At 32.1% G+C, this 24,003-nt stretch overlaps 2 protein-coding genes across 2 annotated transcripts; both read right to left on the reverse strand.

Annotated features, from left to right (window-relative positions):
* On the reverse strand, positions 1–2,778 carry TRIADDRAFT_16471 (expressed hypothetical protein; the record flags this gene model as incomplete). The annotated part of the gene is made up of 2 exons (XM_002109879.1): positions 1–184; positions 2,606–2,778. Coding segments are annotated over 2 exons (357 nt in total), but the record flags the coding sequence as incomplete, so codon positions are not given.
* An 11,641-nt stretch (positions 2,779–14,419) lies between these two features.
* On the reverse strand, positions 14,420–21,861 carry TRIADDRAFT_20881 (uncharacterized protein; the record flags this gene model as incomplete). Its single annotated transcript, XM_002109880.1, has 19 exons — positions 14,420–14,461; positions 14,618–14,719; positions 14,820–14,879; positions 14,954–15,034; positions 15,122–15,229; positions 15,300–15,380; positions 15,468–15,606; positions 15,696–15,758; positions 15,839–15,927; positions 16,031–16,118; positions 16,195–16,286; positions 16,463–16,618; positions 16,731–16,984; positions 17,095–17,170; positions 17,349–17,492; positions 17,606–17,709; positions 17,838–18,162; positions 18,298–18,728; positions 21,651–21,861. 19 exons carry the CDS (start codon positions 21,859–21,861, stop codon positions 14,420–14,422), a joined length of 2,646 nt encoding a protein of 881 aa, XP_002109916.1.
* Between the last annotated feature and the right edge of the window lie 2,142 nt (positions 21,862–24,003).

Raw genomic sequence — 24,003 nt, forward strand, 5'->3', positions numbered from 1 at the left:
GTGATGTTCACATACTATATGGCCGTTAACTAGTCGGAAACGATCACCCGATGTTAATCGACTTGTACATACTACACAGGTAAAGCAATTGGGATGGTAAGCTCTCTGATTTAACTTGAGAACCATCTCGTCGGGTGATATTGCCTGAAGACAACCTGCACAGCTGCCACCACTACCAAAGCGCCTGTAGAATAGTAATAGTGGCATTTAATATTATGACATGTTTTATGATCTATAAAGAAACTTTGAAGATGAAAGAATACAATCATCATTTCATACTGTAGTCAAATAAGAATACTACCATGCTATTATAAATATTAATTATCATAACAACAATAACGAGTAATAAAAATCAATATATGTAATCATCATGATCAATATAATTATCATAATAAGAATGACGAAGTAATAAAGTATAATCAATTTATTGCTAAGATCAGTTTATGATTATACTGTAGAAGTGTAAACCAATGAATCAGAATATTATGTAATCTTGTGATATGAGCTATACTAATTATAAAAGCAATCATTTTTAATGATATCAAAAAAGATAATAGGTGTAATTAAAATTAATTGGAAACAGATCATAATGTTATTAAATCATAAAAAACTTGTCAACTGATGAGTAGCCTCTGCCAACCTAATACTCTTTTCTTTTCTTAGGCAACTCATAGTAAGTCATTGTACAATTTTAAATATCGATTTTTCCTCTTTCTCTCTCTCTCCTTTTGGATTGAAAAGTTAAAACGAATTTAACCTTGGGATAATATTTCATGGTTGAATAGAATAGAAAATGATTGAATTATTCTAATTGATATGTTCTATTAATGACAAGGGGGAAAAAAGAGAATCACACCGTATTCTTCTTGCTTATTGCTTTTCTTCACCTTTAATTCATAATATTGTTTGAAGATATTATTCGTTAAAAAAAGATTGCGATTGATGAGAAAAATTGAGCTAACCTTAAATGCTCAACTACAGTTATCTTGTACACCTGGTGTCTAACAGGGTTGAATATGATGACAATGAGAATCATTTCATTTCATTTTGTTGAACGATTTCAAGTTGAATAAGTGAAGATAATTAGAAAATAGTAGGATATTTAATCCCTATAAAAATATCGGTGTCTATGGAGGATGTAGTTATGTATAGCAAGTTTACATATATTGAAGTAAACGACTTTCACCCAACTGAAAACAATTACTTGATTTATTCAAACCACGCAATTCAATTAGCAATTCTAACATGCTTTACTATGATAAATTAGTTTCCCTACCATGAGAATTAAAAAATTAATAGACAATAGTGTTATGGCCTTCACAACTATTATTGAATAACATTGAACAATCGTTTGGTTACCGATGACGAAAACAATCATGCCTCATTTCCCCTTAAGTATTCCCCTACAGCATGTAATGGTTTAATTAAATCGGAATTTAAATCAATGGATTGCAAAGAAAAGAATAAACAAGTTTAAGAAGAAATTGACTGAAAGGAAATCAATTAACGTGGCTGTATATAATGAAAAGAAAAGTGTCAATAAAAGAGATCAAAATAAATGGAATTTATTAGTGATGACATGATAGTCAGCAGTCATGGCGAAAAAATGATAACTGGTCTTAAACGACATCAAAATAGTATTATTGATATTAATGATCGGTGTTAAAATAAGAGATAGATTGATTAAATATATATACATCACCAAAATTAATGCGAACTGTAATGCTAGCATAAATAGAAATTTCAAGATTCTACTGCTGAACTACTGCCTTAATGTTGAATCTGTATGATATCTTCGTTGAAGGCAGCTGTCTTGAAGAAGATTTTTAATTTTTTACGATCAAATAAGTTTGTCTTACGCAAAATCAGGTCCATTGCGATAAAAATATGTCGATTGAGCACGTCTTAGTAGCGAAAAAGAACTTATTAGATCATCTAAGATCTGATGGTAATTTACTGTAACATAGTCTAATCATATAAGTACATAAACCTTAATATAACTAAAAAAAGTGCTATCGATGTCATGATAAATTCTATCTGATATTGCTAAACTGAATCCTTTCAACCATTTCGTGTCAAAATGATACCTTGTAATATATATTCAAGAAGAAAATAGAAGCCAATCATTTACTTAGATGACGCTGTAGTCAATCAGAGCGACTAAGTTGGCTATAACCTCTTTTTTTCAACAATTGCTAATAAAATGGATCAAGGTCAAAAAAATTATAACTGACGGAGAACTGCTTTAAAAATTGGGTTAATATTCTAGTAATAGCTAATTTGTAAAAGTAAATGGCTTACTATCCATGATATTAAAACATAACATCAAATAGAAGGTAGGTTTAATTTGATAACGAAAAAAGAAAAAAAGTACCGGTAAGCACTTACAAAAAATATTACGCAATTAAACTAATTCATAAAAAGAGATTAATTTAAAAAATATTATTCGATCATGCCCTGGTTTAACAAATAGTAACTATAGAAACTACGGATTTATTTTAGTGTCTGAGTTTGTGATCTGAGTTGGGTAAATTAAATCTCATCATCAAAGAAATAGATACATAAGTTTAAAAGAATAACAATTAATATGGAAGTAATAACACACCTGATATAATCTCGTTGACATAAAATCAAGCCAGATTTGTAATAGCATTTTGTTGCTACGTCATCTAATCTTATGCCACAGCAAGAACATTTTAAACAGTTAACATGCCAATGCCTATCCATCGACAAGAGAAGATGTTTATCGCGAATTTCAGTTCCACAACCAGCACATGTATACATAGTGATGTTCGTCAATAGTAATTAAAATGATTAATTTAAAAGAGCCACCAAGAAAGAGATAAATCGGATAAAATAGTTTTTTTTATGGATATACTCATATATATATGAGTATATATATATATAGATAGATTGAAGTTGAAAGTAGAGGAGGAAGTAATCAATGTCGAATAGTGATTAAGAAGAAAAAAACTGCCTTAGGTTGATTAATGACAGCGGTCAGTCTAGGCAAGAAATGGATCGACCTAAAATAATAGAGTTGGAACATAAGAAAAATTAATAGAGGAAGGATAAAATTTCGTTACGATAATAGTACAAGTTGGAAAGCTCCAATTCTATATCCAATTTGCAATTGTTTATCCATTGCAATTAATGGAAAACCCGTAAAACAGAAAACACTTAAAATCAATTTCTTCCAAATCTAATTCCATCATTTAAAGTATATCCATTACTCGATATGAGTAATTTATCGTTACCATCGATGACTGGTGATGGAAGAAAGAAAGAATGATGCTTATTCTACATCATGGGCAATCCGAAAACTTTAATCTTCAATTATAGCTTACCGAATGAATAGGCAATCGATTTTTTTACCATGGAAAGAATAAGATTCTGAGAGAATAATCGATGTAATAGTCAATTTGCCATTAAATGGAAGAAAGCAAGCATTGGCATGACAAGTCAAAGGTGATAGAGAGTTGGATGAGTATCAGTCAAGCTAATTATTGGATAAAATTCTGATGGTAATAACATGGATTGCATTCCACAAGGGGACTGACTGTATTGAATTATGTGTGTTAATAATTTAGCTCTTGTTTTTCATTATCAATATTAGAAGGTTTGCGTTTACTACGGGCTTATATATAGAATAGCTTAATGAGATTTTCTTTTGAAATCAAATCATCAGCTCGTGCTAAAACCTATCCAATCATGATAATGGCGGCAATCATGTGATTTTACAAGACACAACTTAATACATTTCCCACCATATTGATTGGTTCAAATTATTTTATAACATGAATAATCTAATTTATAGTATAAATTAATTATATTATAATGACCATGCTGTCAGAAGTTTACAATTAATTAATTAATTAATTGATTGAAATTCTTGCTATGACATGGAGTTATGGGCAGGTGGAGGAGAGATGGGTTTATGTTTCATGGCTTGGATAATACATGGTATAAGTGATAGAAGACGGATTGGGGATAGTGAGACCTATCCTGCTGGAATAGCAAGATTCAAAATTATTCTAGGACAATTCATTATAAATTGATAATTAATATCATTCATCTTTTTTCTATTCTAAAGATAGTTTACTCTGATCGTAAATGGTAAGAGGATAAGTAATGGTTGAAAATGAATTCAATTTAATTTAGCAAACAATAACGCCTTGTGCATAGAAATGAGTGTGCAAGCTGCTGTATATAAAATTGATATTAGAAAAAAAGAATGAGACACTACGAAGCCTAATATTTTCATTGATTAGGTCGACAAACTGAAATGGATCATTATTAACGAAGAGCTTATAGTAGAACAGATAGGGCAGCTTTTCAATAAGACAGTTGTTATTTATACACTTAAATCTATTATGAAGTACAGCAATTTCTAGTTTTCCAGGAATAGGGACTATCCTCACGGATAATTGGATTGTTCACCATGCCTTTTCATTAAAATTAACTGTTCATCGCCATTTGCAATTCATTTTAAGATTTTAATTGGTCATAAATTATAATTTATGATTTCTTATTGAGTTATGCATTAGTCAATAGTGACTCATTACTGTTTACTAGTTATTAGTCAATAGTTTTTCATCGTTATCCTTTAACCGTTATCCATCTTATTTGTTAAGGTAACTTCATTCAAGTAATTCTCATGACTTGCACTCGCTAAATTGTTCGAATTGGATCTACAATTCTTCATTGTCACTATGTGAATTACTATTTTTTTTATGAAGGTAAGGTTTAATCCTGGAATTCGAAGCTGAAAGTCGGCCGGCTAGGTGCATTATTATTGTCCTCCTTCACGCTAATTTTCTTACTTTTGATCCTCTTTTTTGATATTTTGGATAATTAATCATCCACGAGTTTATTGCATATGAGATTTTATACTTTATAAATAGCAGCAGCGATCATATCATCATTAGTAATGCAAAGTAGGATTATTAAAGTGATCATAATTGCTAGTCCTAACTGATAGGAATTGACCAGAATTCCATGGATCAGTTTTCGTTGATGGAGTCAGAATTGACTCAATTCTGACTAAGCGTTTGCTAACAAATAATGAAAGCAATAAATTAATCAGCATTGGCTAGATATTACAAGTTAGTATTTGCTACTTTCCTGTCTTGATTCCATCATTTAACAATGTCGAACTTAAAGGATGGCTATTAAATGCTCTACTTGAGATTATCCTTGAACGATTGCATGGTTGAACTTTGAACCCCGCTGCGATTATTTTCTGCACTAACTGGAGGGGGATAGCTTCCATTTAACTTGTTTAACAAGATTCTGCTTTCCACTTATAGTCTATGAGTAAGTTAATATAGATGGACTAGTTTAAACTGTTGCATCCTTTTCCAGGAACTATTAATTAACTGTACTTATATTTTTTAAACTTGCCCTCCCGAAAAGCCAGTTTCCAACTTATTAGTGCATTAAGCAACATGATGGAATGCTCAATCATGATTTCGTTTACAGCTAGTAAGTACCACAAACTGATAGAACACGGTGAACTATTCTCTAAGTCAGTAAACAAGTAGGCCAAATAGCATGAGCTGGGTGGTCGATTAATTCTCTATCTATAATTTAATTAATGATATAATCGCTCTTTGATCATGCTCAAATCTATACTAGGCCTAAGTGGGTTATTTCATCAAAGTCAAATACTGCAGGACTCATTGATGATGACAATTAAACTGTTTGTGTTATCAGATTAAATAGATTTAATAAGTTAAACAATCCCCCATTCTTTATTCAACCTACATGAAAACTTCCCTTCTCGCTAGTCTACGATAGCAATTCTAAATCAGAGATTAAATGTAGCGCTATTAGCCTAGTTTGTATTATTAGATTAAATAGATTTAAGCTAAATCATCCTCCATTCATATCTATTCTAGATACCAATATCCATTCTCTATAGTTTAGGATAGCAATCTCAAGTTAGCGATGAAACGTAGCGATATTAACCTAATTTGTAATATAAGATTAAATAGATTTAAGCTAAACTATCCTCCATACTATATCCATTTTTCGTGATAACGTCCTTTCTCAATAGCTTGGTTTTACGATAGCAATTTCAAATCAGTGATGAATTGTAGCGTTATTAGCCCAATTTAGAAGACTCTAGCATATTGTCAGAGCAATCCAAACTATAGAGTTTATTTCAGGGATTCTTTATACAGTGAAATATAAAGTGACATTAACCGTCCCTTGCCATATTCTTGCGCCCAAAATTGTTTTCTTCTTATTGCTAGTTTACTAGACATCTTAGAGAGCTTTCTTAATTCCCTACAGCACTAGGTCTGTGTTTACCTTTGGCAGCTCATAAATCCTTCCACCTCCCCACACTTCTACTTGCACACTAAATAGTTTTCTTCTTATTGCCATACAGCTAAAAATGCTTTCCTGATCGAGCATAGCACTAGGCCAGTGTTTATCTGAATTGCTCTCCACTCCCTTGCGTTAATTTTAGCACTCATAGGCCGTTACTCCACTTCAGAGAATTTCAAGGATTTTCTCTTAAAAGTTCCTGCTCCAAGTCTACTTATACACACTAAATACTTTACTTCTATTACTATACAGCTAAGAAAGCTTTCTTGATTAATCACAGCACTAGCATAGTACTACTAGGTTTATGTTTATCTGAGTTACTTTCCATTCCTCTGCGTTACCTTTAGCGCCCATTAATCGTTGCTACACCTCTACTTGCATATTGAATACTTTTCTTTCTTTTAGTAATAGGCATATAGACCCATAAATATATACAGGCTATTAAGAAAGCTTTCTTGACCAAGTACTAGGTCTGTGTTTTATCGATGTTACTCTCCTCGCCTCCAGCACCCTCAACCTTCTTTCATGGATATTTATACACTAATGGTTTTCTTTCTGCTACTATACTCTGTAATATGAAACTACTAGCAAAAAATCTGTTTGCACTTTTCTAGTAGTCTCTGCTCTTCTATATTACATTTATCATCAATAGCACTTTACCATCATCTCTGAACTGAAATATCTCTCTCCAACATACTGTAGCAGTATTTCAGTATCTTTTCTAACCATTTTGAGCATTGTACTCTGAACTTTGAATAGAAAATGATCTCAAAACTGGAATTTTCCTCGTTGGTATTCAGTATAGCATTATCAGATAATATATAACGAGGTAGTGTGCTATGCAGAGTAGCGCACCATTCAGTCCTATTACTCAATTCCTACTCCATAGGTATAACGGAACACTTCATTGTGCTTCTAATCGGGAATAAAACGAAAGCAAACAAAAATGGAGCTATTAGTATTCGGATCTAGCGCTCGATATTTGATTCATCTGGCTTACAAAAGATGATGTTCTTCATTGTAGTTCTTCAAGCTACAAGCAACATAGCTATCATATTAATGAGCTAGTGATGCCAGCGGCCTTTATAGGAATCCCAAGTCAATTATACTACTGTGTTATCGTACCGATTCATTGATTTACATTTAATGAAGTAAAAGTATGATATAGAAATTGAATTCAATCGGATTGGAAAGCGAAAAGGAAAAGTTAGACCATTCAAGAAGAAAACAGGATGGTTAAGACAATCAATGATATTGAATAAAAGTTGATTAATGAATGATACAATCAATGGATCATCTGGATCAATATTACTGGCATTAGGGTCTTTTATTAGCGGCGTTTATGCTTATTCGAAAGTCTGTAGCAGGAATCAATCTTCTCTATTCCACATTTGAAACATTATGGCATTGAGCTTTCAGCAATGCCTATTCATCAATATTTAGGCTTAGTAGGGCAGTACTCTATTTGTTATTATGTCTGCAGCCTACTGTAATTAGTTATGAAGTAGAGTAGAAGATCTCTTTCGTCATCAACTAACTACTCTTATTATGCTATGGTTAAAATATGAAGTAGAGTGGAAGATTACCGTTGCCATCAAATTAATCTCACTCAATGTAATCTAAATTACCAATCTACGTATGTGTAGATTCAAGGATATTAGTAAACATCGATATTATGCCAACATTAAAATATAAAATAGAGTGAAAGATCGCTGTCGCCCTAAACTTAATCTTCCTATCCACAATCGAAAATACTGATCTATGAACTTATAGGTTTACGGTGATTAATCTCACTCTAGTTCCCTTCCAATGAATATCGATATTATGATAGCGTGGAGTAGATGATCACTATATCGACATAAATTTAAAATCTAGAATGTAAAACACGAGTCTACGAACGTATAGGTTTACGTGTATTCATCTCATTCTACTTCCGCTATAATTAACATCAATATTATGCCATAGTCTACAGTTCAACCTGAATCAATTATAAATAACACAACTACAACAATAATACGACAGCTAGAATTAAGTTTAGAGGTATACTATTCTATTATTACGGTATAATAGTCCTCTTGGATATTTATAAATGGTTTGCAAATTGGACGATAGTGATTCATTAATAATTCAAAAGCAATATCTAAATATGTTGATCGCATCAAAATAGCTCGTACGTAGCTTTGCCATGGTGATCTTTTTGTAGTCTTTGATTACAATTCAGTTAGGCCCATATTAAATATACATGTATGCTTGTATCGTTACCTTGTTTGTATTTGGCAAATTATTATTCTGTTAATTACAACTGCTTATTAATATACATCTCATGACAACTTTCATCGATACTAATTACTGTAAATGATCATTATCCAATCTTGATTCATATAGACTAAGATGACTATAATCGCTACAGAGTGCAGTCAATTCGTCGAATTGGTATCCATTAAATGGAGCTTACCGGTATTATAAGCAGGGAAAATTGAATAAAATGTGGATATAAAACAGTCATATCAGCCAAGAATAGTTATTGTACCACAATTAGAGGAAATAATGAAGACCAAGAGTAAAATAAAAAATCTTATTACTCTAAACTATAGTACATTATCATTACATGCAATCAAACAAAACAAGAAAAAAGGAAGAAAAAAAGCAAATAATACGTAGAATACAATCAAAACAGGATACATCATAAATGTGGTCTTAAATTCTTTTAGATAACAATAGTTGAATGTTTGATAATTGAGGCAAGTGAAAAATAGGTTGCTATGTCTAGTTTGTTAAATATATTCACCTCTAACTTTGCTAAGACAAGAACAATTAATGAATTGCATGTTACAACTACAACTATAATGGTTAGGCTCCCGATCAAATATCGACATTATGCTTTAAGGAACATTTCAACTAAAGACTAGCCGCAGAACATCACTGATTGCCGGTAAAAAAAAAGTAAGAAAAGATTATTGATTGGCAAGAGAATACTAATAAAATCAACCCTATCGAAGGCAAAAATTAATTTTTGTTGCTAGCAATAAGTTTTGTACAACTTATGATCTGATAATTCTAGGAAAATATCCATTCAGCTTTAGTCTCACAACAAAAAGTGTATCTACAAGGGAATTTACCATGCAGAGCTATATATCAAAATTTTAAAGTAAAAAGGTAGAAATACCAAACAACCATATCCGAATAAGTGTACTAGAGGGACCATTTCGTCAAGAAAAAGGACTCCGATTTGGTCAATATTGATATCATGACTACAACATTTTCAAACAGAATTTTATGACAAGATTATTTATTTATTTCTTCAACTTACCTTCAAATGATTGGATGTAGACGTGAAGAAATAACAGATTTTAATTCAAATCCAACTTATGATTGAAATTATTCAGCTAGTCCGTTATGGCTTGAGCAAAGCATCAAAATTTATTCAATTGCTCAATTAAACTAGTATTTTTATCCAACGATTGTGCTGATGATTTAAAATCGTATTAGTTCGATACCCTTCGACTACAGAAGCTTAGACGTCGTATATCTACATGTAGATTAAATAGATAATGAATTCTGCATCACTATTGCTATCGATATATCAAGTTAAGCGAATGAATGGAAAAACCTACATAATAGTTTAATTGCAATGTTGAATTGACGTAAGAGATTGGATTGTCAATCTTTACAAGTAGAATATCATCAACTAAAATACGTGGAAGTATAAAAAGTGAGAATCAATAGGTATAATATCATGTTTCAAGCGTTGAATAATTATCGAAATTAATTAAAGTAAAATTTCAATAGATTCCATCGACATTAACGGTAATTAAACTATTGTTTCAATATCAACAACAATATCTGCCGAATGGATATTAATCATTTCTCAATTCCTAATGTTAATAAATATGTGAATTAGATTTTAACCTTGTATTATACTCAAGATGAAAGACTAAAAAAAATAATTTCATTCATTCATTATGTAATTAAAATAAAAAAAATGTTTTCTATTAATCACTTTAATTAGATAACAACATTTGCATAGAACGTTAAAATAACATCTTGATAGATATTAATTAAAAATATATTAATAATAAATGAAAATAAAAACTTGAATTTATTAATAAATACATTCGAGATAGATATCAACCTTTGTTAGTTATATATTATTAATAGGGGAAGAAAACGAATATAATAATAAAGAAAGTCGTCATAATTAAATAAATTGAATTTTATGGTCAGCATTTGCAGTAGATAATTTCAGCTTTCATAAAAGAATTGAATTTGAAAGAAAACTATCAATAATTTTTCCCAGTTGAGATATTCAATTATTGATGAAATAAGGATCGTTGTGATGAACAAGATGACTGAATCAATGGAAGAAGATATAATTAAAGAAAACTCTATTTCTCGTCTATTCTTTCACAATCACGTATATTATAATTATTATCGTATTCGATACTAGTAAGCTTAAAGATGCTTGAAACTTTTTAAAAAACTTATGGTTTGCTNTCATAAATTAATTCTTGAAGTCTTTACTAGAACATTTATTAGTATAGTGTATTACCAATGTGATATGAACTATTAGGATATCCAATGTTAGCACTATATTTTTGCAGTATTAAATATTGTTATAAAAATGTTAACTTTCTCATCTCTAATTAAATTCCACAGATATTTACTAGATTTCAATTTCTTAATATATCAAATTAATAAAGTTTACATTATTTGCAGAAATCGCATAGAATAAACAAATGGAGCCGATTTAATTTCGATTTTAAAAGTCAAAATTGGTTTTTATTTATGTCACTCTAAAGAATCGATAGAAAATCAATAGCCTTTCTCCTTCACTATTTACATGACTTTAGTACAGTATGACATACTAATTAAATTATCCAGACACTATTGTTAGCAATTATCTACTAATTAAAAAATTACTTTTAATTCTAATAATCATGATAGAAATCTATCTATTTATTTCTACTCTCTGTTGTAACGAATAACGCAAGATAGTGAAGGAATATATTAAATTCGATTTATTTAACTTATCAACAAAACATAACCGTAAATTAAAATACAACAGCATTTTATCTACTCTAAAGCATAAACCTTTATTACTTTACGAAATGATCTCCTTCTATAACGTCAAGACTATCATTTTTTTCGATCCAAATTACTGTAACAATTTACGATAAAACATAATGCATAAAATGTCAATATAAAATACAATTTCTCAGTATATCATATAAAGAAAATTAATAATAATCTTCGTATGCATCACTGATTAATAGGAAGTTGCATTATGAAATAAGTAAAGGTTATTACAATTTCACCAATCCGCTGCATTGCAGCTATCTTTTCATGTTAAAATTAAATGGAATTAAATTTAAGTTTATGCTTTGTTTCGATAATTTTATTATTCAATTAATCGCATAAACTATATCGAAGTGATAGATGCATTCGAATAATTGGCAATCAGTGCCGCACTTTCATCTCATATTATTAATTATATCTTCGTTATATTTCAACAATCATTTCTTCAAAGATACAACCTATCAAACGAAATTAATATCTTACTACCAAGGTGAAAAATTTTATCTTGATAATGTGGAAACCTGGCATATGTTATTAATTGCAATTCACACAGATATCGCACAATACTGCTGTTCTTCTTTAGAAATTTTATTCTTTAATCAAATAAATCTGTGGCTTACTAAATCCTATTTAATTGAATGTTAACTGAGATTTTTCATTTCTTAAAAAATATGTTATTCTTACCATTTCATTTAATCGATGGCTATTGCCAGAATTTATGTTATGCATCTATGTTTATAGCTATTCATATCTGAAATGGTGATATTTATAAATCGGGTAAGAGAAAAAGAATAAAATCTACTAATATATGAACGAAGTAAAAAGTAATAGAATGAGGAATACATTCATTGAAAGGTAGAAAAGGAGAAGAAAAATAGTAACCATAATAATAACAAAGTTTAACTAAGCAATTAAGTACAATAGGCAATATTAATGAGTCATAATTGAAAAATACAACGGCAACAGCTACATCTAGAAATTGCGATTTAGATATTATAACGTTCGTAATCAATACGATCCTGTATAATATTTAAACTGCATGGAATTAATAAACTGGAAATTTTTCTGCAGCTAAATGAATGACTGAAGCAATTGAATAGATTATCAGGAATAATTCCAAAATCTAAGCCCTAAAGTACTTAGAAATGCAGTAAGTCAGCATTATTTTCTACAGAATAGACATTTAAAAGGTAGTAAATCCGTCACAGCCTTGAATTCTTTATTAATAACTTCGATAAAGTAAGAATAGCTTCGTGATGTAACTGCATATTAATCGTTTCTATTCTTGATTCGATTCTATTAGATATATGTGCTTGTACTTAAGTAAAATGTAGCAAAGCTATTAATAGATAATGCAGAATTTCGTTTAATTAGTAAAATTAAAAGGTTCTAGATCGGGAACTAAGATATCATATATCGCTTATTACGGGATACACCTTTAACTTTTACTCTATTTTTGAAGCAAACATATCTTGTTGCTGTCGGTGTACTTCAGATTTATCACGATTGATAAATATATCTGCGTGATTGCCCATTTATCTTTGTTAGAGGTTAATAGCAAAACCTTAGCTTCAATTAGATGATGCTATTAACTTTATTGAGCCTGTTATGATAATTAACGCGGTTATGGTGATGTTTATCCACGTACTGATTATGGAGTATAATAGAAAATGCTACATGATGAAATTTTTAAACTGACCCTATACACAATTTCCTCAATTATAATTAATGCTATTTGGCATAGAAAGCTGCATTAATTTTCCCTATGTTACAACTTTGAGCATGAATTTGGATAAATGTTAAAGTACTTATTCATCACCGGTATATCTCCAAGCTCGGCATAGTTGATATATCGATAAAATTTGTATTTTTTATTAAAAAAAATAATGTCCATAATAGCGATTAGTACATATCCAACCAATTAATACTACGTAACAGTTTATAACAAGTTAGATTTATCATCTCAATTGAACAGTAAAGTTACTTTCAATATATAATGATGCAGTTAATCGATTAAATAATTAAGGTTTAACGATAACGTATACAATATTCTTAGTTACACTAGCATTACCTTAATAGTACTATATAAATCATTAACATTTTTATACCGCTTAGAATTGTATTTTTATTTTAAATTTTCTATTATCAGTTACGATTACTATCTTCTGCCTTAAAGAGTGTTGCTGTCATCAAATAAATATAGTACATCCTATTAATATAAAAATATTCCGGTATGGAAATTATGCATAACCGTAGTATAGCAATTGCTTAACTACATCTTTGATAACCATAGCGGCACTTCATGAATATTAATATTACAACAAATTCATTCTGTAAACATCTCTCATAACTAATATAACACAAAAACTCAATAAGAACAAAAGTCTGAAAAAGCCAAAATATCGTTGGCATTCGGTTATACTTTACACTGCAAGAAATAACAACTAAAAGCGCACACACCTGGCATGCGTTTTTTTACAATATTGAGTTCGTATGCCTAGTTCACAAACTGTAAGTTCTAAAAAGACTTCATACAATAAAAAGTCACGATAAAAGTCACATTCTGTACAAGCCATCTATCTAGGCATCAAAAATTTAAAATTTAGATAATTTGTAATTTCAAATAATGTGCAAAGGTGCTCATTATAATTTTAGAAACTATATCCTAATTATTTCTCCAATATAAATCGCGATACGACCATGGTCAAAATGCTCTTGTGTCAGATTGATGCATTTATGGATGGATATAAATCTTAGGTATGACAACAATGATTTTGTTTATAGTGAAAACTAACACAGTTTACGACAAACTATTTTAATTACCTAAAAATTATTTATCGCTTCCTATACATAGCGATACAAGAACATAACTTTGTACATAAATATTGTGCACAACAGTACATATTAAAGTCTACCAGGCATCTTTTTATACATTGCTTACTGTCTTTAATTAAAATCTATCCATGTTTGCTTCTTATAGTCAAAAGTAAAATAAAATTGAATTCCTTTCCTAGCACCAATCTGCGGTATAAGCGAAATCGGCAAAAATCTCCTAAACGGTAAGAAAAGTATGTGTTAAGTAGCTAATGTAGTTGAAACGCAATAAACTGCATACAGTATATCATTAACATAGGACTACTAACAAATTAAAAAATCTTCTGAAATAGCTTAAATGTAAAATTATAACATACTATCCAATGAAAAATACCTGTTCTTCTGTTGTTAGTTGATGCCCACTAGCCGGAGGTGACAATGTAGGATCTTCTGACGTGAATTCTTCATCAAAATTACTAACATCTTCTACTGATTTCTTTATAGTTTATGAAATTTACAAAAAAAGTATAAGTTTACAATAGGGCAAAATCCAAATACATCCATCAAAACTCGAAGGCATTATTCGCCTAACTTACTATGACAGGAACAAAAGGTGGCTTGATTTTTCTCATTAGTAAATCTTCCATATTAATTGACTAAAATTTTTAATTAATAAGTTAGTATGGTCCTACTGTAACGATTACTAAATAACAATAATTAATTTACTTACTCTAAAGAAAGGCTGTTTTTTTACATCTTCAGCATCCCTTTCACTCGATCCGAGTCTTCGTTCCGGTACTTTACGAAGGAGCTACGTGATTCAATACAATTACTTTGTTATTTGATCGACTCGATAAGGGTTATCCAGTTATAAATTATTCCATTAAATATCTCAAACCCGTCTAATTATTGCGATTGCTTCCGTTGATAAAAATCTAGGATATCGAACTTCATCATTGACAATACTATCAAAAACTTCTTCTTCATCGTCTCCTGGGAATGGCGACTAATTGTGATCATATGATAAAATTTTATTACGAACGAAATGGACACTGAAATAAGCAAAGATGAATTACCTCTCCGACAAGCATTTCAAAAATTAAAACACCTAGTCCCCACCAATCGACTGCTCTTGTATAAGAAGTTTCAGTAAGTACCTAATAATTAAGTAGCAATATTTCTAGTTGTTTAGCAAACTCAATTTCCACAAATAGAAATAACTTCATTTGCATCTACGTAAATACCTCAGGAGCTAAAAATTCAGGTGTCCCACAAAATGTGCTGGTTCTAGCACCATATCCCATATCTTCTTTACAAAGACCAAAATCAGCTATTTTAACATATCCATCGGAGTCCAGCAGTAAATTGTCTAATTTTAAATCCCTAATGATGAATTTACGAGAAAGTGTTAATAATCGTTATAATCATGCATGGAATAAGATTTACTTCCATGGCAAGTTGTTAGGTTTTACCTGTATACGATTGCCTGTTCATGTAAATACTGCAACCCGAGTACAACGCAGCCGGCATAAAATCTAGACGAAACGATATCTTATTTTATATGATGCGTAGCGTATTACTTCATATTTTTAGATAAAATATTTAGAGTGCATACATTGTTCGAGTCTCTGTAAATACATCATTGTGGATATGCATCATTAAGTCACCACCAGAGGCGTATTCCATCACAAAGCATACGTGTTCCTAAGACATAAAAATCGTGTATATGTTAAGTTGTTTAAATGAAATTTGTACATAACATGGCCTTAACGTTTGAATAATTATAATAGTAATAGCATAAGCTTACTTTTGTCTGGAAGCAAGCGAATAAATTAACTAAGAATGGATGTCTCATGGCATTAGCAATTTCAAATATTCTCTTTTCGCTCATTAAGCTACAAAAATTTTATTTGTAATTAGGATATTACAGGAAGTTACTTACAAAACGTGTACAATCAATGCTTTGAATACCTATCCAGTTCTTCTCTACTGATTATATCAGCTTTTTTCAACGCTTTAATAGCGAATACTTCACCAGTAGTTCGATATTCTGCAAGTAGCACCTAGTCAGAATAAAAGATAATAATGTTATACACCCTATACAAGTCGGTATGTAAAGTAGTAACAGTAGCTGACATTGAGGACTAGTATTAATAGAAGAATATTTAACAACATCCAATTATGATAAAAAAAGAGATTGTTTACAATCATATTTACATAAATTATATCATAATCATACTTTTCCGAAATGTCCACGACCGAGCACACTCATAAAATTAAACTGTTCCAAGCCCATAATATTTGTTGGCGATACTGAACGATCATCGGAGGCACCACTAGTTGTACTCTCAGCAGATGCGGCTAAAGAATTTGTATCTTCGCTAACAATAGAAGGCTGCCCAGCAATATGTACAACAAGAAACCGTCATAAATTAGCTTGCATATGATGATCAACTTTTAAAAGTAGCTGTACGCTCATTCCTAATTTCGATAGAAAACTACTTTACCGTGTTAGATATAGGAACAACAGTTTTATTTTCAGTTTTAGGTCGCTCTTCTTTATTGGGTGATTTAGGCGTACGTTCTTTTCCACTCGGCGACGAACTACCACTATGCGCAGCAGGATCTACTATTACAGATTTTGGTGGCTTTCGATTTCTCTGAACATGTTCTGGGGACGATTTAACGTTTCTTTTAAGCAATCGAGCCCAAGTTCTGACATTAGTTTGCAATTGAGAAGCTCGTTCGAAGTTTCTACCCTCTGGTTTGCGATATGAATATATACGTAAATGTATATGTATATAGTTATTATATTTAAGAAATGATGAGGCTATAGCGATATCTGATAAGCATTGCAGGATATCATTTTACGGCAAGACGTACCCTTATATATTTTCTGACGCTGCAAATTAGGCCTCCGCTGACATAGTGGATTTTCGAATGTTACCTTAATGCATCAGTGGAAACTTCGTTAATTTTTTGGAGAAGACAGTAATTATTACTGATACATGCACCTAAATGCATATATATATATAGCTTAAGCTGCAGCCTAAGTTCTGCAATCAGGTATCATAAACGACGTTACACTATTATAATTAAAAAATTAATTAATTATATAAAGTTACCTCTGCCATTAGTATTCCCTGAGGTTCCAACGGTACACACAAAACATGCCTCCGATTATCCAAAAAATCTTCAAGTCGAAAGATTACTAAGCCGCATAGATCCCGATAATCTTTCCAACATATATCAATTTCTAATTCACGGGACTATATCATCGAGAAATTGCACGTTAGTTATTATATAGTAGTACTTGTCATAATTATAAGCGAATATAACTTAAAAGGATATCACGGTGGATTATTGATGGGCGAAGATTTACTTTTTCTAATCTTAAGTTAAATTCTTGGTCCCACGATTGAGGGCTAGCAGGTTTCCAATTTGTTTGCCCGACGACATTATGATCAATTTTTAACACAGCACGTACTTCAGCTACAAGAGTAATCAATGAGTATATGAGTATTCACTCATTGCTTCTTTTAAAGAGCTAAATGATAATAGATCTAAAAGTAATAAAATGCATTGGTCAGTACAGTCGTTCTATGATCACTTACTGCTTCTAGTTCCGTCATCAACCGGTCGTTTTTGATGCTTCCGTGAGAATATGCTCTCATGAACTGGACTATCAATGTGATCTTTTTTCGTTCGTCCAGGTATAACTTCAAGTAGTCCTTGTACTCCCATCAAATTAACCGTCAAGTTACCAGTCATAGCTGGTAAGCTCATTGTTTTAGATCTACTTTTAAGGCTAGTTTTCTCTAATAAAGTTTCTGGAGATTCGTAGTAACCAGATACTTTAGCCAATTCTGTCAAACGTTGCTTCAATGACATACGTAACAATTCTAATTTTTGTTCGGATTCTAATAATTTATTTTGTGCCTAGGGAAATATAATAAAATTGTAAGTTAGCATACTATAGAGTTGTTTTCTTGTAATTATTTGTCAATGTAACAATCTCATCAAAAATGGTCTCATATTGTTCATGATTTAATGAAAAAGTATCGTGGTATTCACCTCTATCATGGCTTTTTTATCGGCACCTTTCTTATCACGATGACCAAACAATTTCTTGACATTTTTGGCACCTTTAATAATTTGAGACTCAATTTCTATGTAATGATTTAGCATAGCAATTCTAATCTCGAGAGGTGATTGTTTTGGAGCTGAATTAGCAACAGCATCATCTCCACTTCGTTTCGATGCTGAAAGTATTTGCATATGCAATGCATCAATCTTCTTTTTAGAATCATTAAACATTTGTTGAGCTTCAGCTAAAATTTTACGTTCTTTGGAAGATTTGGTATTTGCAAATGCTTTCATCATATTTTCGGCTCCGTTTTTGACTTTCAATTCAACATCGAGTCCTTTCTTTAGCGCATCAATAACTGAATCTTTGTCGCCTAAGCCTTCAAAATGATCTACATCATCATTCCGGTGGTTATCATCTGATAAATAAATATGATGAAAAGGATCAAATTACAAGTTGTAGTACGTAACAAATAAGTATGTGCTATTCTGTCCTCAATACTAAATCAAGTTCTCCCTCCTCCTGAAAAAATGCAAATGTTAGTTGTGAATATGAAAGAAGATCGATCAATTGTCGTATATATAGACAACTATTTCGTTGAGCTAACGTAACGGTGTGATAGTCTTGATTCAATAGCACCTAATTAGGTGTGTGATAGAGAGTAGTAATTCAATGTACAAAATTATGATCCATCATTCGTTATTACAATTTTATTAGAGAGGTAAAAATGTCTCAAGATTAAATTGGTACGAATCGATACCATTTTATCGTTAGAGAATTTTAATCAAGGTCGGTAACAGATTGAACGTATGTAGTTTTTTTTTTTCAAGGGTATTTGAGGAGAGTTCATAATCGTTATTGTAGCGAGTAGTAATTGTTGTTATGGATACAAGATGTGTTAACAACAACCAGTGATGTGGAGATTATTACTGTGTTAAGACTCAGTTTTTTTAGCACTTTCAGCGATGAGCATAAAGTCGTTACTGAGAACTTACTGTATGATTTTAATCAACTAGTTTGCAGTATGGTAATCTTCTTGTAATCATGATGCCATCGATATCACCAATGCGTCTACTGATTTGTCTACTGTAGATAGTCAGTAAAGTTAATTACTAAATGAATCAAGTTGATTCGTTGATTGGTTAATATCAGTAGAGGATAGATTTAAAATTCTGATGATACAGTAGCTTGATGTATATAATTAATAAATTGGATGTGGAAAAGCTGTTCCATTAGCATGTTGTGCACTATCTATTATGTACAATATCTTGTTGTTACAGGTAGACGATGATATTAAATCTATGATTGGTTTACGGTCGATAAAGTAATCTAGGCATAGATCGATTGATGTAATAATCAATTGTATAATAGCTTGAAGAGTATGTCCTATTAAACTGTTTCTATCTTCTCGTCTAGTCTAAATTCTGTTTATCATGAATAATGTAGTAGCAAGTTATATGGAATCATAATACAGTATCGTATAAGAAATCAATTAAGTCAAGATCCTTTTTAAATATTGAATAGCAGCGTAAAATAGAGAACAGGCATGTCTATATGTATGATAGTTATTCCATTATATGTATTGTCGTTTGACAGTGATCGATGTATAAAAATACTTGTACTAGTATCCAGCTTAGAATAAAAAGAACACAGCAAGACCAATATGTATCCAAGTATTGTTTTGCTGTACATACAATTATCTCAACTGGAATTATACATGACAATAACTTGCTTCTTTAATCAAAGGTGTTTTCTTTTAATTGAAATTGCAATATTCCCATGCGATGTTGTATGAAAGTAGAGCTTAACATCTTTCCAACGGATCATAAAATGTTTGTTTGTAAAACGAATGAAGATATTCTTCAATAGGCTGTATTGGATTAATCTACTGTACAACATAAGATTGGCTTGATAGATTGTGTTGCACTACTTTAATATATACCCGTAAGTCAAGAATGATTTACTCTCTATCCTTGATCGCAGGTATTATCCACGGGGCAAGCGAAGATTCCAATACACTAGCTATCACCTCTATTTTTCATAACTACTGTATCGTCAAAGAAAGGTTAAGTAATGATATCTTGAAACAAAACGCATGCATTACTTTAGTTGCTTTGTCTTTTTTCAAGGCGATTGCTAAACTCTTACATCACTGTCGACGAGTGCATGAATTATCGGCGATGTTGCTCAATGTAGAGATCGCCAAGTACCGGAAATAGAAATGAATAGAGAAATAGAATGGATGATGCCATGACTGATGAGCAGTCATAATCAAGAATGCACATAGTAAAAAGAGTTTTTAGGAGGAGTTTTTTTAAAGCCGAAAAGCGTAGCGTAACTCGTCTCTTCTTCGACATGGAATATTGAACAGTAATTTAATACTGAAAAAATTGCAATAGTCGGCCACTAGATGCCATCTCAACTCAACTAATATAGAGAGTAAGGTCAACATATAATTTGGACAAGAAGAGGAAAAAATCTTTCGTCAAGCTGCCATGACGAATAGTATGAACGAAATAAACTTTTAAAACAAGCGCATATGCGTATATCCACTTGAGTCATGTTGACAAAGTAAAAAAAAAAAAAAGAAAAGCAATTTTCTATATTGTGTATAGCTTCACCAACTGTTTCTAATAAAAACAAGCTGTATTTTCGGATTTTCCAAGCAATTAATTATTGAAATAGTATATGACCTAACTTTGTATAGTAGTCTATGCATGCAAGAAAAGTAACCAATTGTCGCGATATGCAAATAAAGAAAAATTGGGTTATCGTGCGGCCCCAACTTCACAAGTGGAATTACAACTTAGCACTCAATTAACTAACTTGTCGCTGTAATCATTTCTAGCTAGTCAATTGAATAAAAGCAATGAATGCTTGCCTTGGATTAATTTGACCACAATGACAGCATCTAAAACTACCGCATTGCGGCTAAATTCAATTGAAAGTATTGATAAGTAGCAAGTTATTTTAATTTGATTACTATAAATTGGGTTGCAGCAGACCTCTTTATTTACCTCTCAACTCCATACGATAATACAGATTGTCAGATTCCTTCAAGTCGATCAAGTGGTTCACGAACTTAAAGTAGAACTTGGCATTCCATACTCAGTGGAGTGTGGAGAGGATGAATATGTCTTGATAAGTATGGATTAGTAAAACGACGATATATACGACGCAGGAGTGAGCGAGAGGGATAAGAAAGAATGAAAAAGAAATAGGGAAGAAAGTAAAGTGTTGTAGCCGTCACCTATGGCATATTTTGACAGTGCATGGATGCTTGTTGATGTTATACTTTGTTAGCTAGCGAGTTGAATGATTCCATTTATCATCTGCTTACCTGCAATTTCATCAGTTACTTGGGCACCCAAACTTTGTAGCTCACGTTGAATTGCAAACATTCTATTAGTAGTCTCTTTCAAGACATTATCGATGTCATTGCGCGATTTCTTATCCACACGTCTCATATTTTCCGCACCCGATTTCAATTTGAGCTGGCGCTTATATTCCTGTTGTAATTCAAGGATACGTTTACGGACAGATACGTCCATCTCGCCGTTATTCATTTTGGCTGCCTGTAATAATATAAAGTATTATTATTATTAGATATAGCATTAACATCAGTTTACATTTACAGTCCTCTTGACTTTACAACGGAATAGAAAGCATCAATAAATTATTAAGTCTAGAATGATGTAGGGTAGTTTTCAATGGATTTAAGTAGCATCGACTAGGAGGCACAGATGTTGACCAATGTAGCCGTTTATTCAACTGTATGCAACATGGTGATTACTAGGTGGACAAGATTACTTTTGCATGATGGAATAGTCTACATTCTAGCTTGATTCTTGCTGTAGACGATCCACGTTGAAAACACTATCCCCAATGTATTGATCGCAAGCCTATAGCAACATATGCGATGGCTGAATGACTGTCCATCGATGGCGCATTACGAAAGGCCATAATACCGGATTAGGATATTTTAATGAAGCTAGAAAGTTCATTATACAACGCTAGAGTAATACTGGCCATCCAGTATTACTCTAGCGATTAACACTGTGCATCATCCTGTCGGCACGATGAGAACTTGAATTAGTTTGTTGCAATTTGCAAAGCGATCATCTCTCTACTAGTTGGTTGGGTATGATTAACAAGACGTTTGTAGGGTGATGGAAAATAGCCATGGCTATTTTTCATTCTTCAACGATATGATAAAATGATTGACAAAATGAAAAGGATAGCCACTCACTGACTACTCATCCTACCGGCAAAGCTGTAGTCTACTCGACTTTCCTTCCGATTCTTTTTGTGAAAATAATGCGGTAAGAACAGGAAAAAATAAAGTACAGCCGTTCTTCAATGGCATGAACTTATTGATCGACTGTATCGATCAGTTGAATTCAAAAAGTGTCTTAAAATACAAGAAATGAGAAAATGGCTTTCCCCCCCCCCCCAAACTTACTATAGCTTAGCTTAGACTCATTGTCATTGGTGGCGTATAATAAGGCTGATCGAAGCTGATTCAATTATCAAGCAAGTATGGAAATGGATCTACAGGTAAGGCAAGTTGGTGGCCTGTGGTGATGAGAAATGGGATGATTTGTTGCAATGCTACGAGTATTTTACACCTAGACTAACTTCTCCATGGATGATTGGAATATTGAAAAGGTAGAATTGGAGAAGGGGAAACGCTCCGTTCTTGCTGGATGCTATTATTGAACAAGTATTGGAAGATTTGTGGTTGCACTGAGTCAATGCTTGATGATCAAATCAAGACAAGACAAAGTGATTGCAGTGATGACTTGATGAGTGAAAGCATCGCCAGTCTGATGGCAGTTGTTGATTTTCTTCCATTCCACTGGTTAGGATGATCTTTTAGCGTAGCGACATAAAAAGCGAAAGGAAGTTGATGATGATTGGATGTTGGTGAATTGAATGATGTTGCAATGACCATCAAGAAGGGGAGAAAAAACTGATGATGGTCTTGTATCAACATGAATTGGAAGTAGGCATAGGGAGGGAATAATATATTCTCCTGGCAAAAGGATCGAGTACAGTAGAAAAAAAAAGAAAAAAAGAAGTCTACTCTGCAATGGATTACCGTATCCTACAAGTGGAGTAGAACGTTGTAAATGGAACTGGATCGATGGTTTCTCCAACGACGGTAATGGAAGATTCTCCCAAGCAGACTTTGGTCAATTTTATCTGTCTCTCTTCTTCCTGTATTACCTTAGCCAAGTGGAAATTGAAAAAGATGAAGATGATGTCAAGCTGAACGATTGGATACCTCGATCGCTTAATCCAAATGTGTTTGATTGACTTTGGATTGAAAATGATCCTCTTGCAAACAAACAAGCAGGACCAAGACGTAGGCCTGCAGATTGGATGATGGCTATGATGCTTAGGATAGTTCCTCTTGGCCTGGCCAATCAATGGATACTATATTAGTGCAATCACTCACCACTGGATCATCAACGATAAAATCGATGCAATTTTTCCCAGCAAATAGACACCAAGAAAGATGGAAGAATTGATTTTTGCGATGGTTGCCACGGCGGAATTGAATTGGAAATCAATTAAGAGCTTGAAGAGCTTGGAGGAAAGAAGACTCAACGTCACTCGCTTCACCCACCAGTATCGCTTGACGCGCTTGCTTTCGTGCCTGGATAGCCAGTGGTTGTAGGCGGCGATCG

This window comes from Trichoplax adhaerens, genomic scaffold (assembly GCF_000150275.1).
Source record: "Trichoplax adhaerens TRIADscaffold_2 genomic scaffold, whole genome shotgun sequence".
Taxonomy (NCBI): domain Eukaryota; kingdom Metazoa; phylum Placozoa; class Uniplacotomia; order Trichoplacea; family Trichoplacidae; genus Trichoplax; species Trichoplax adhaerens.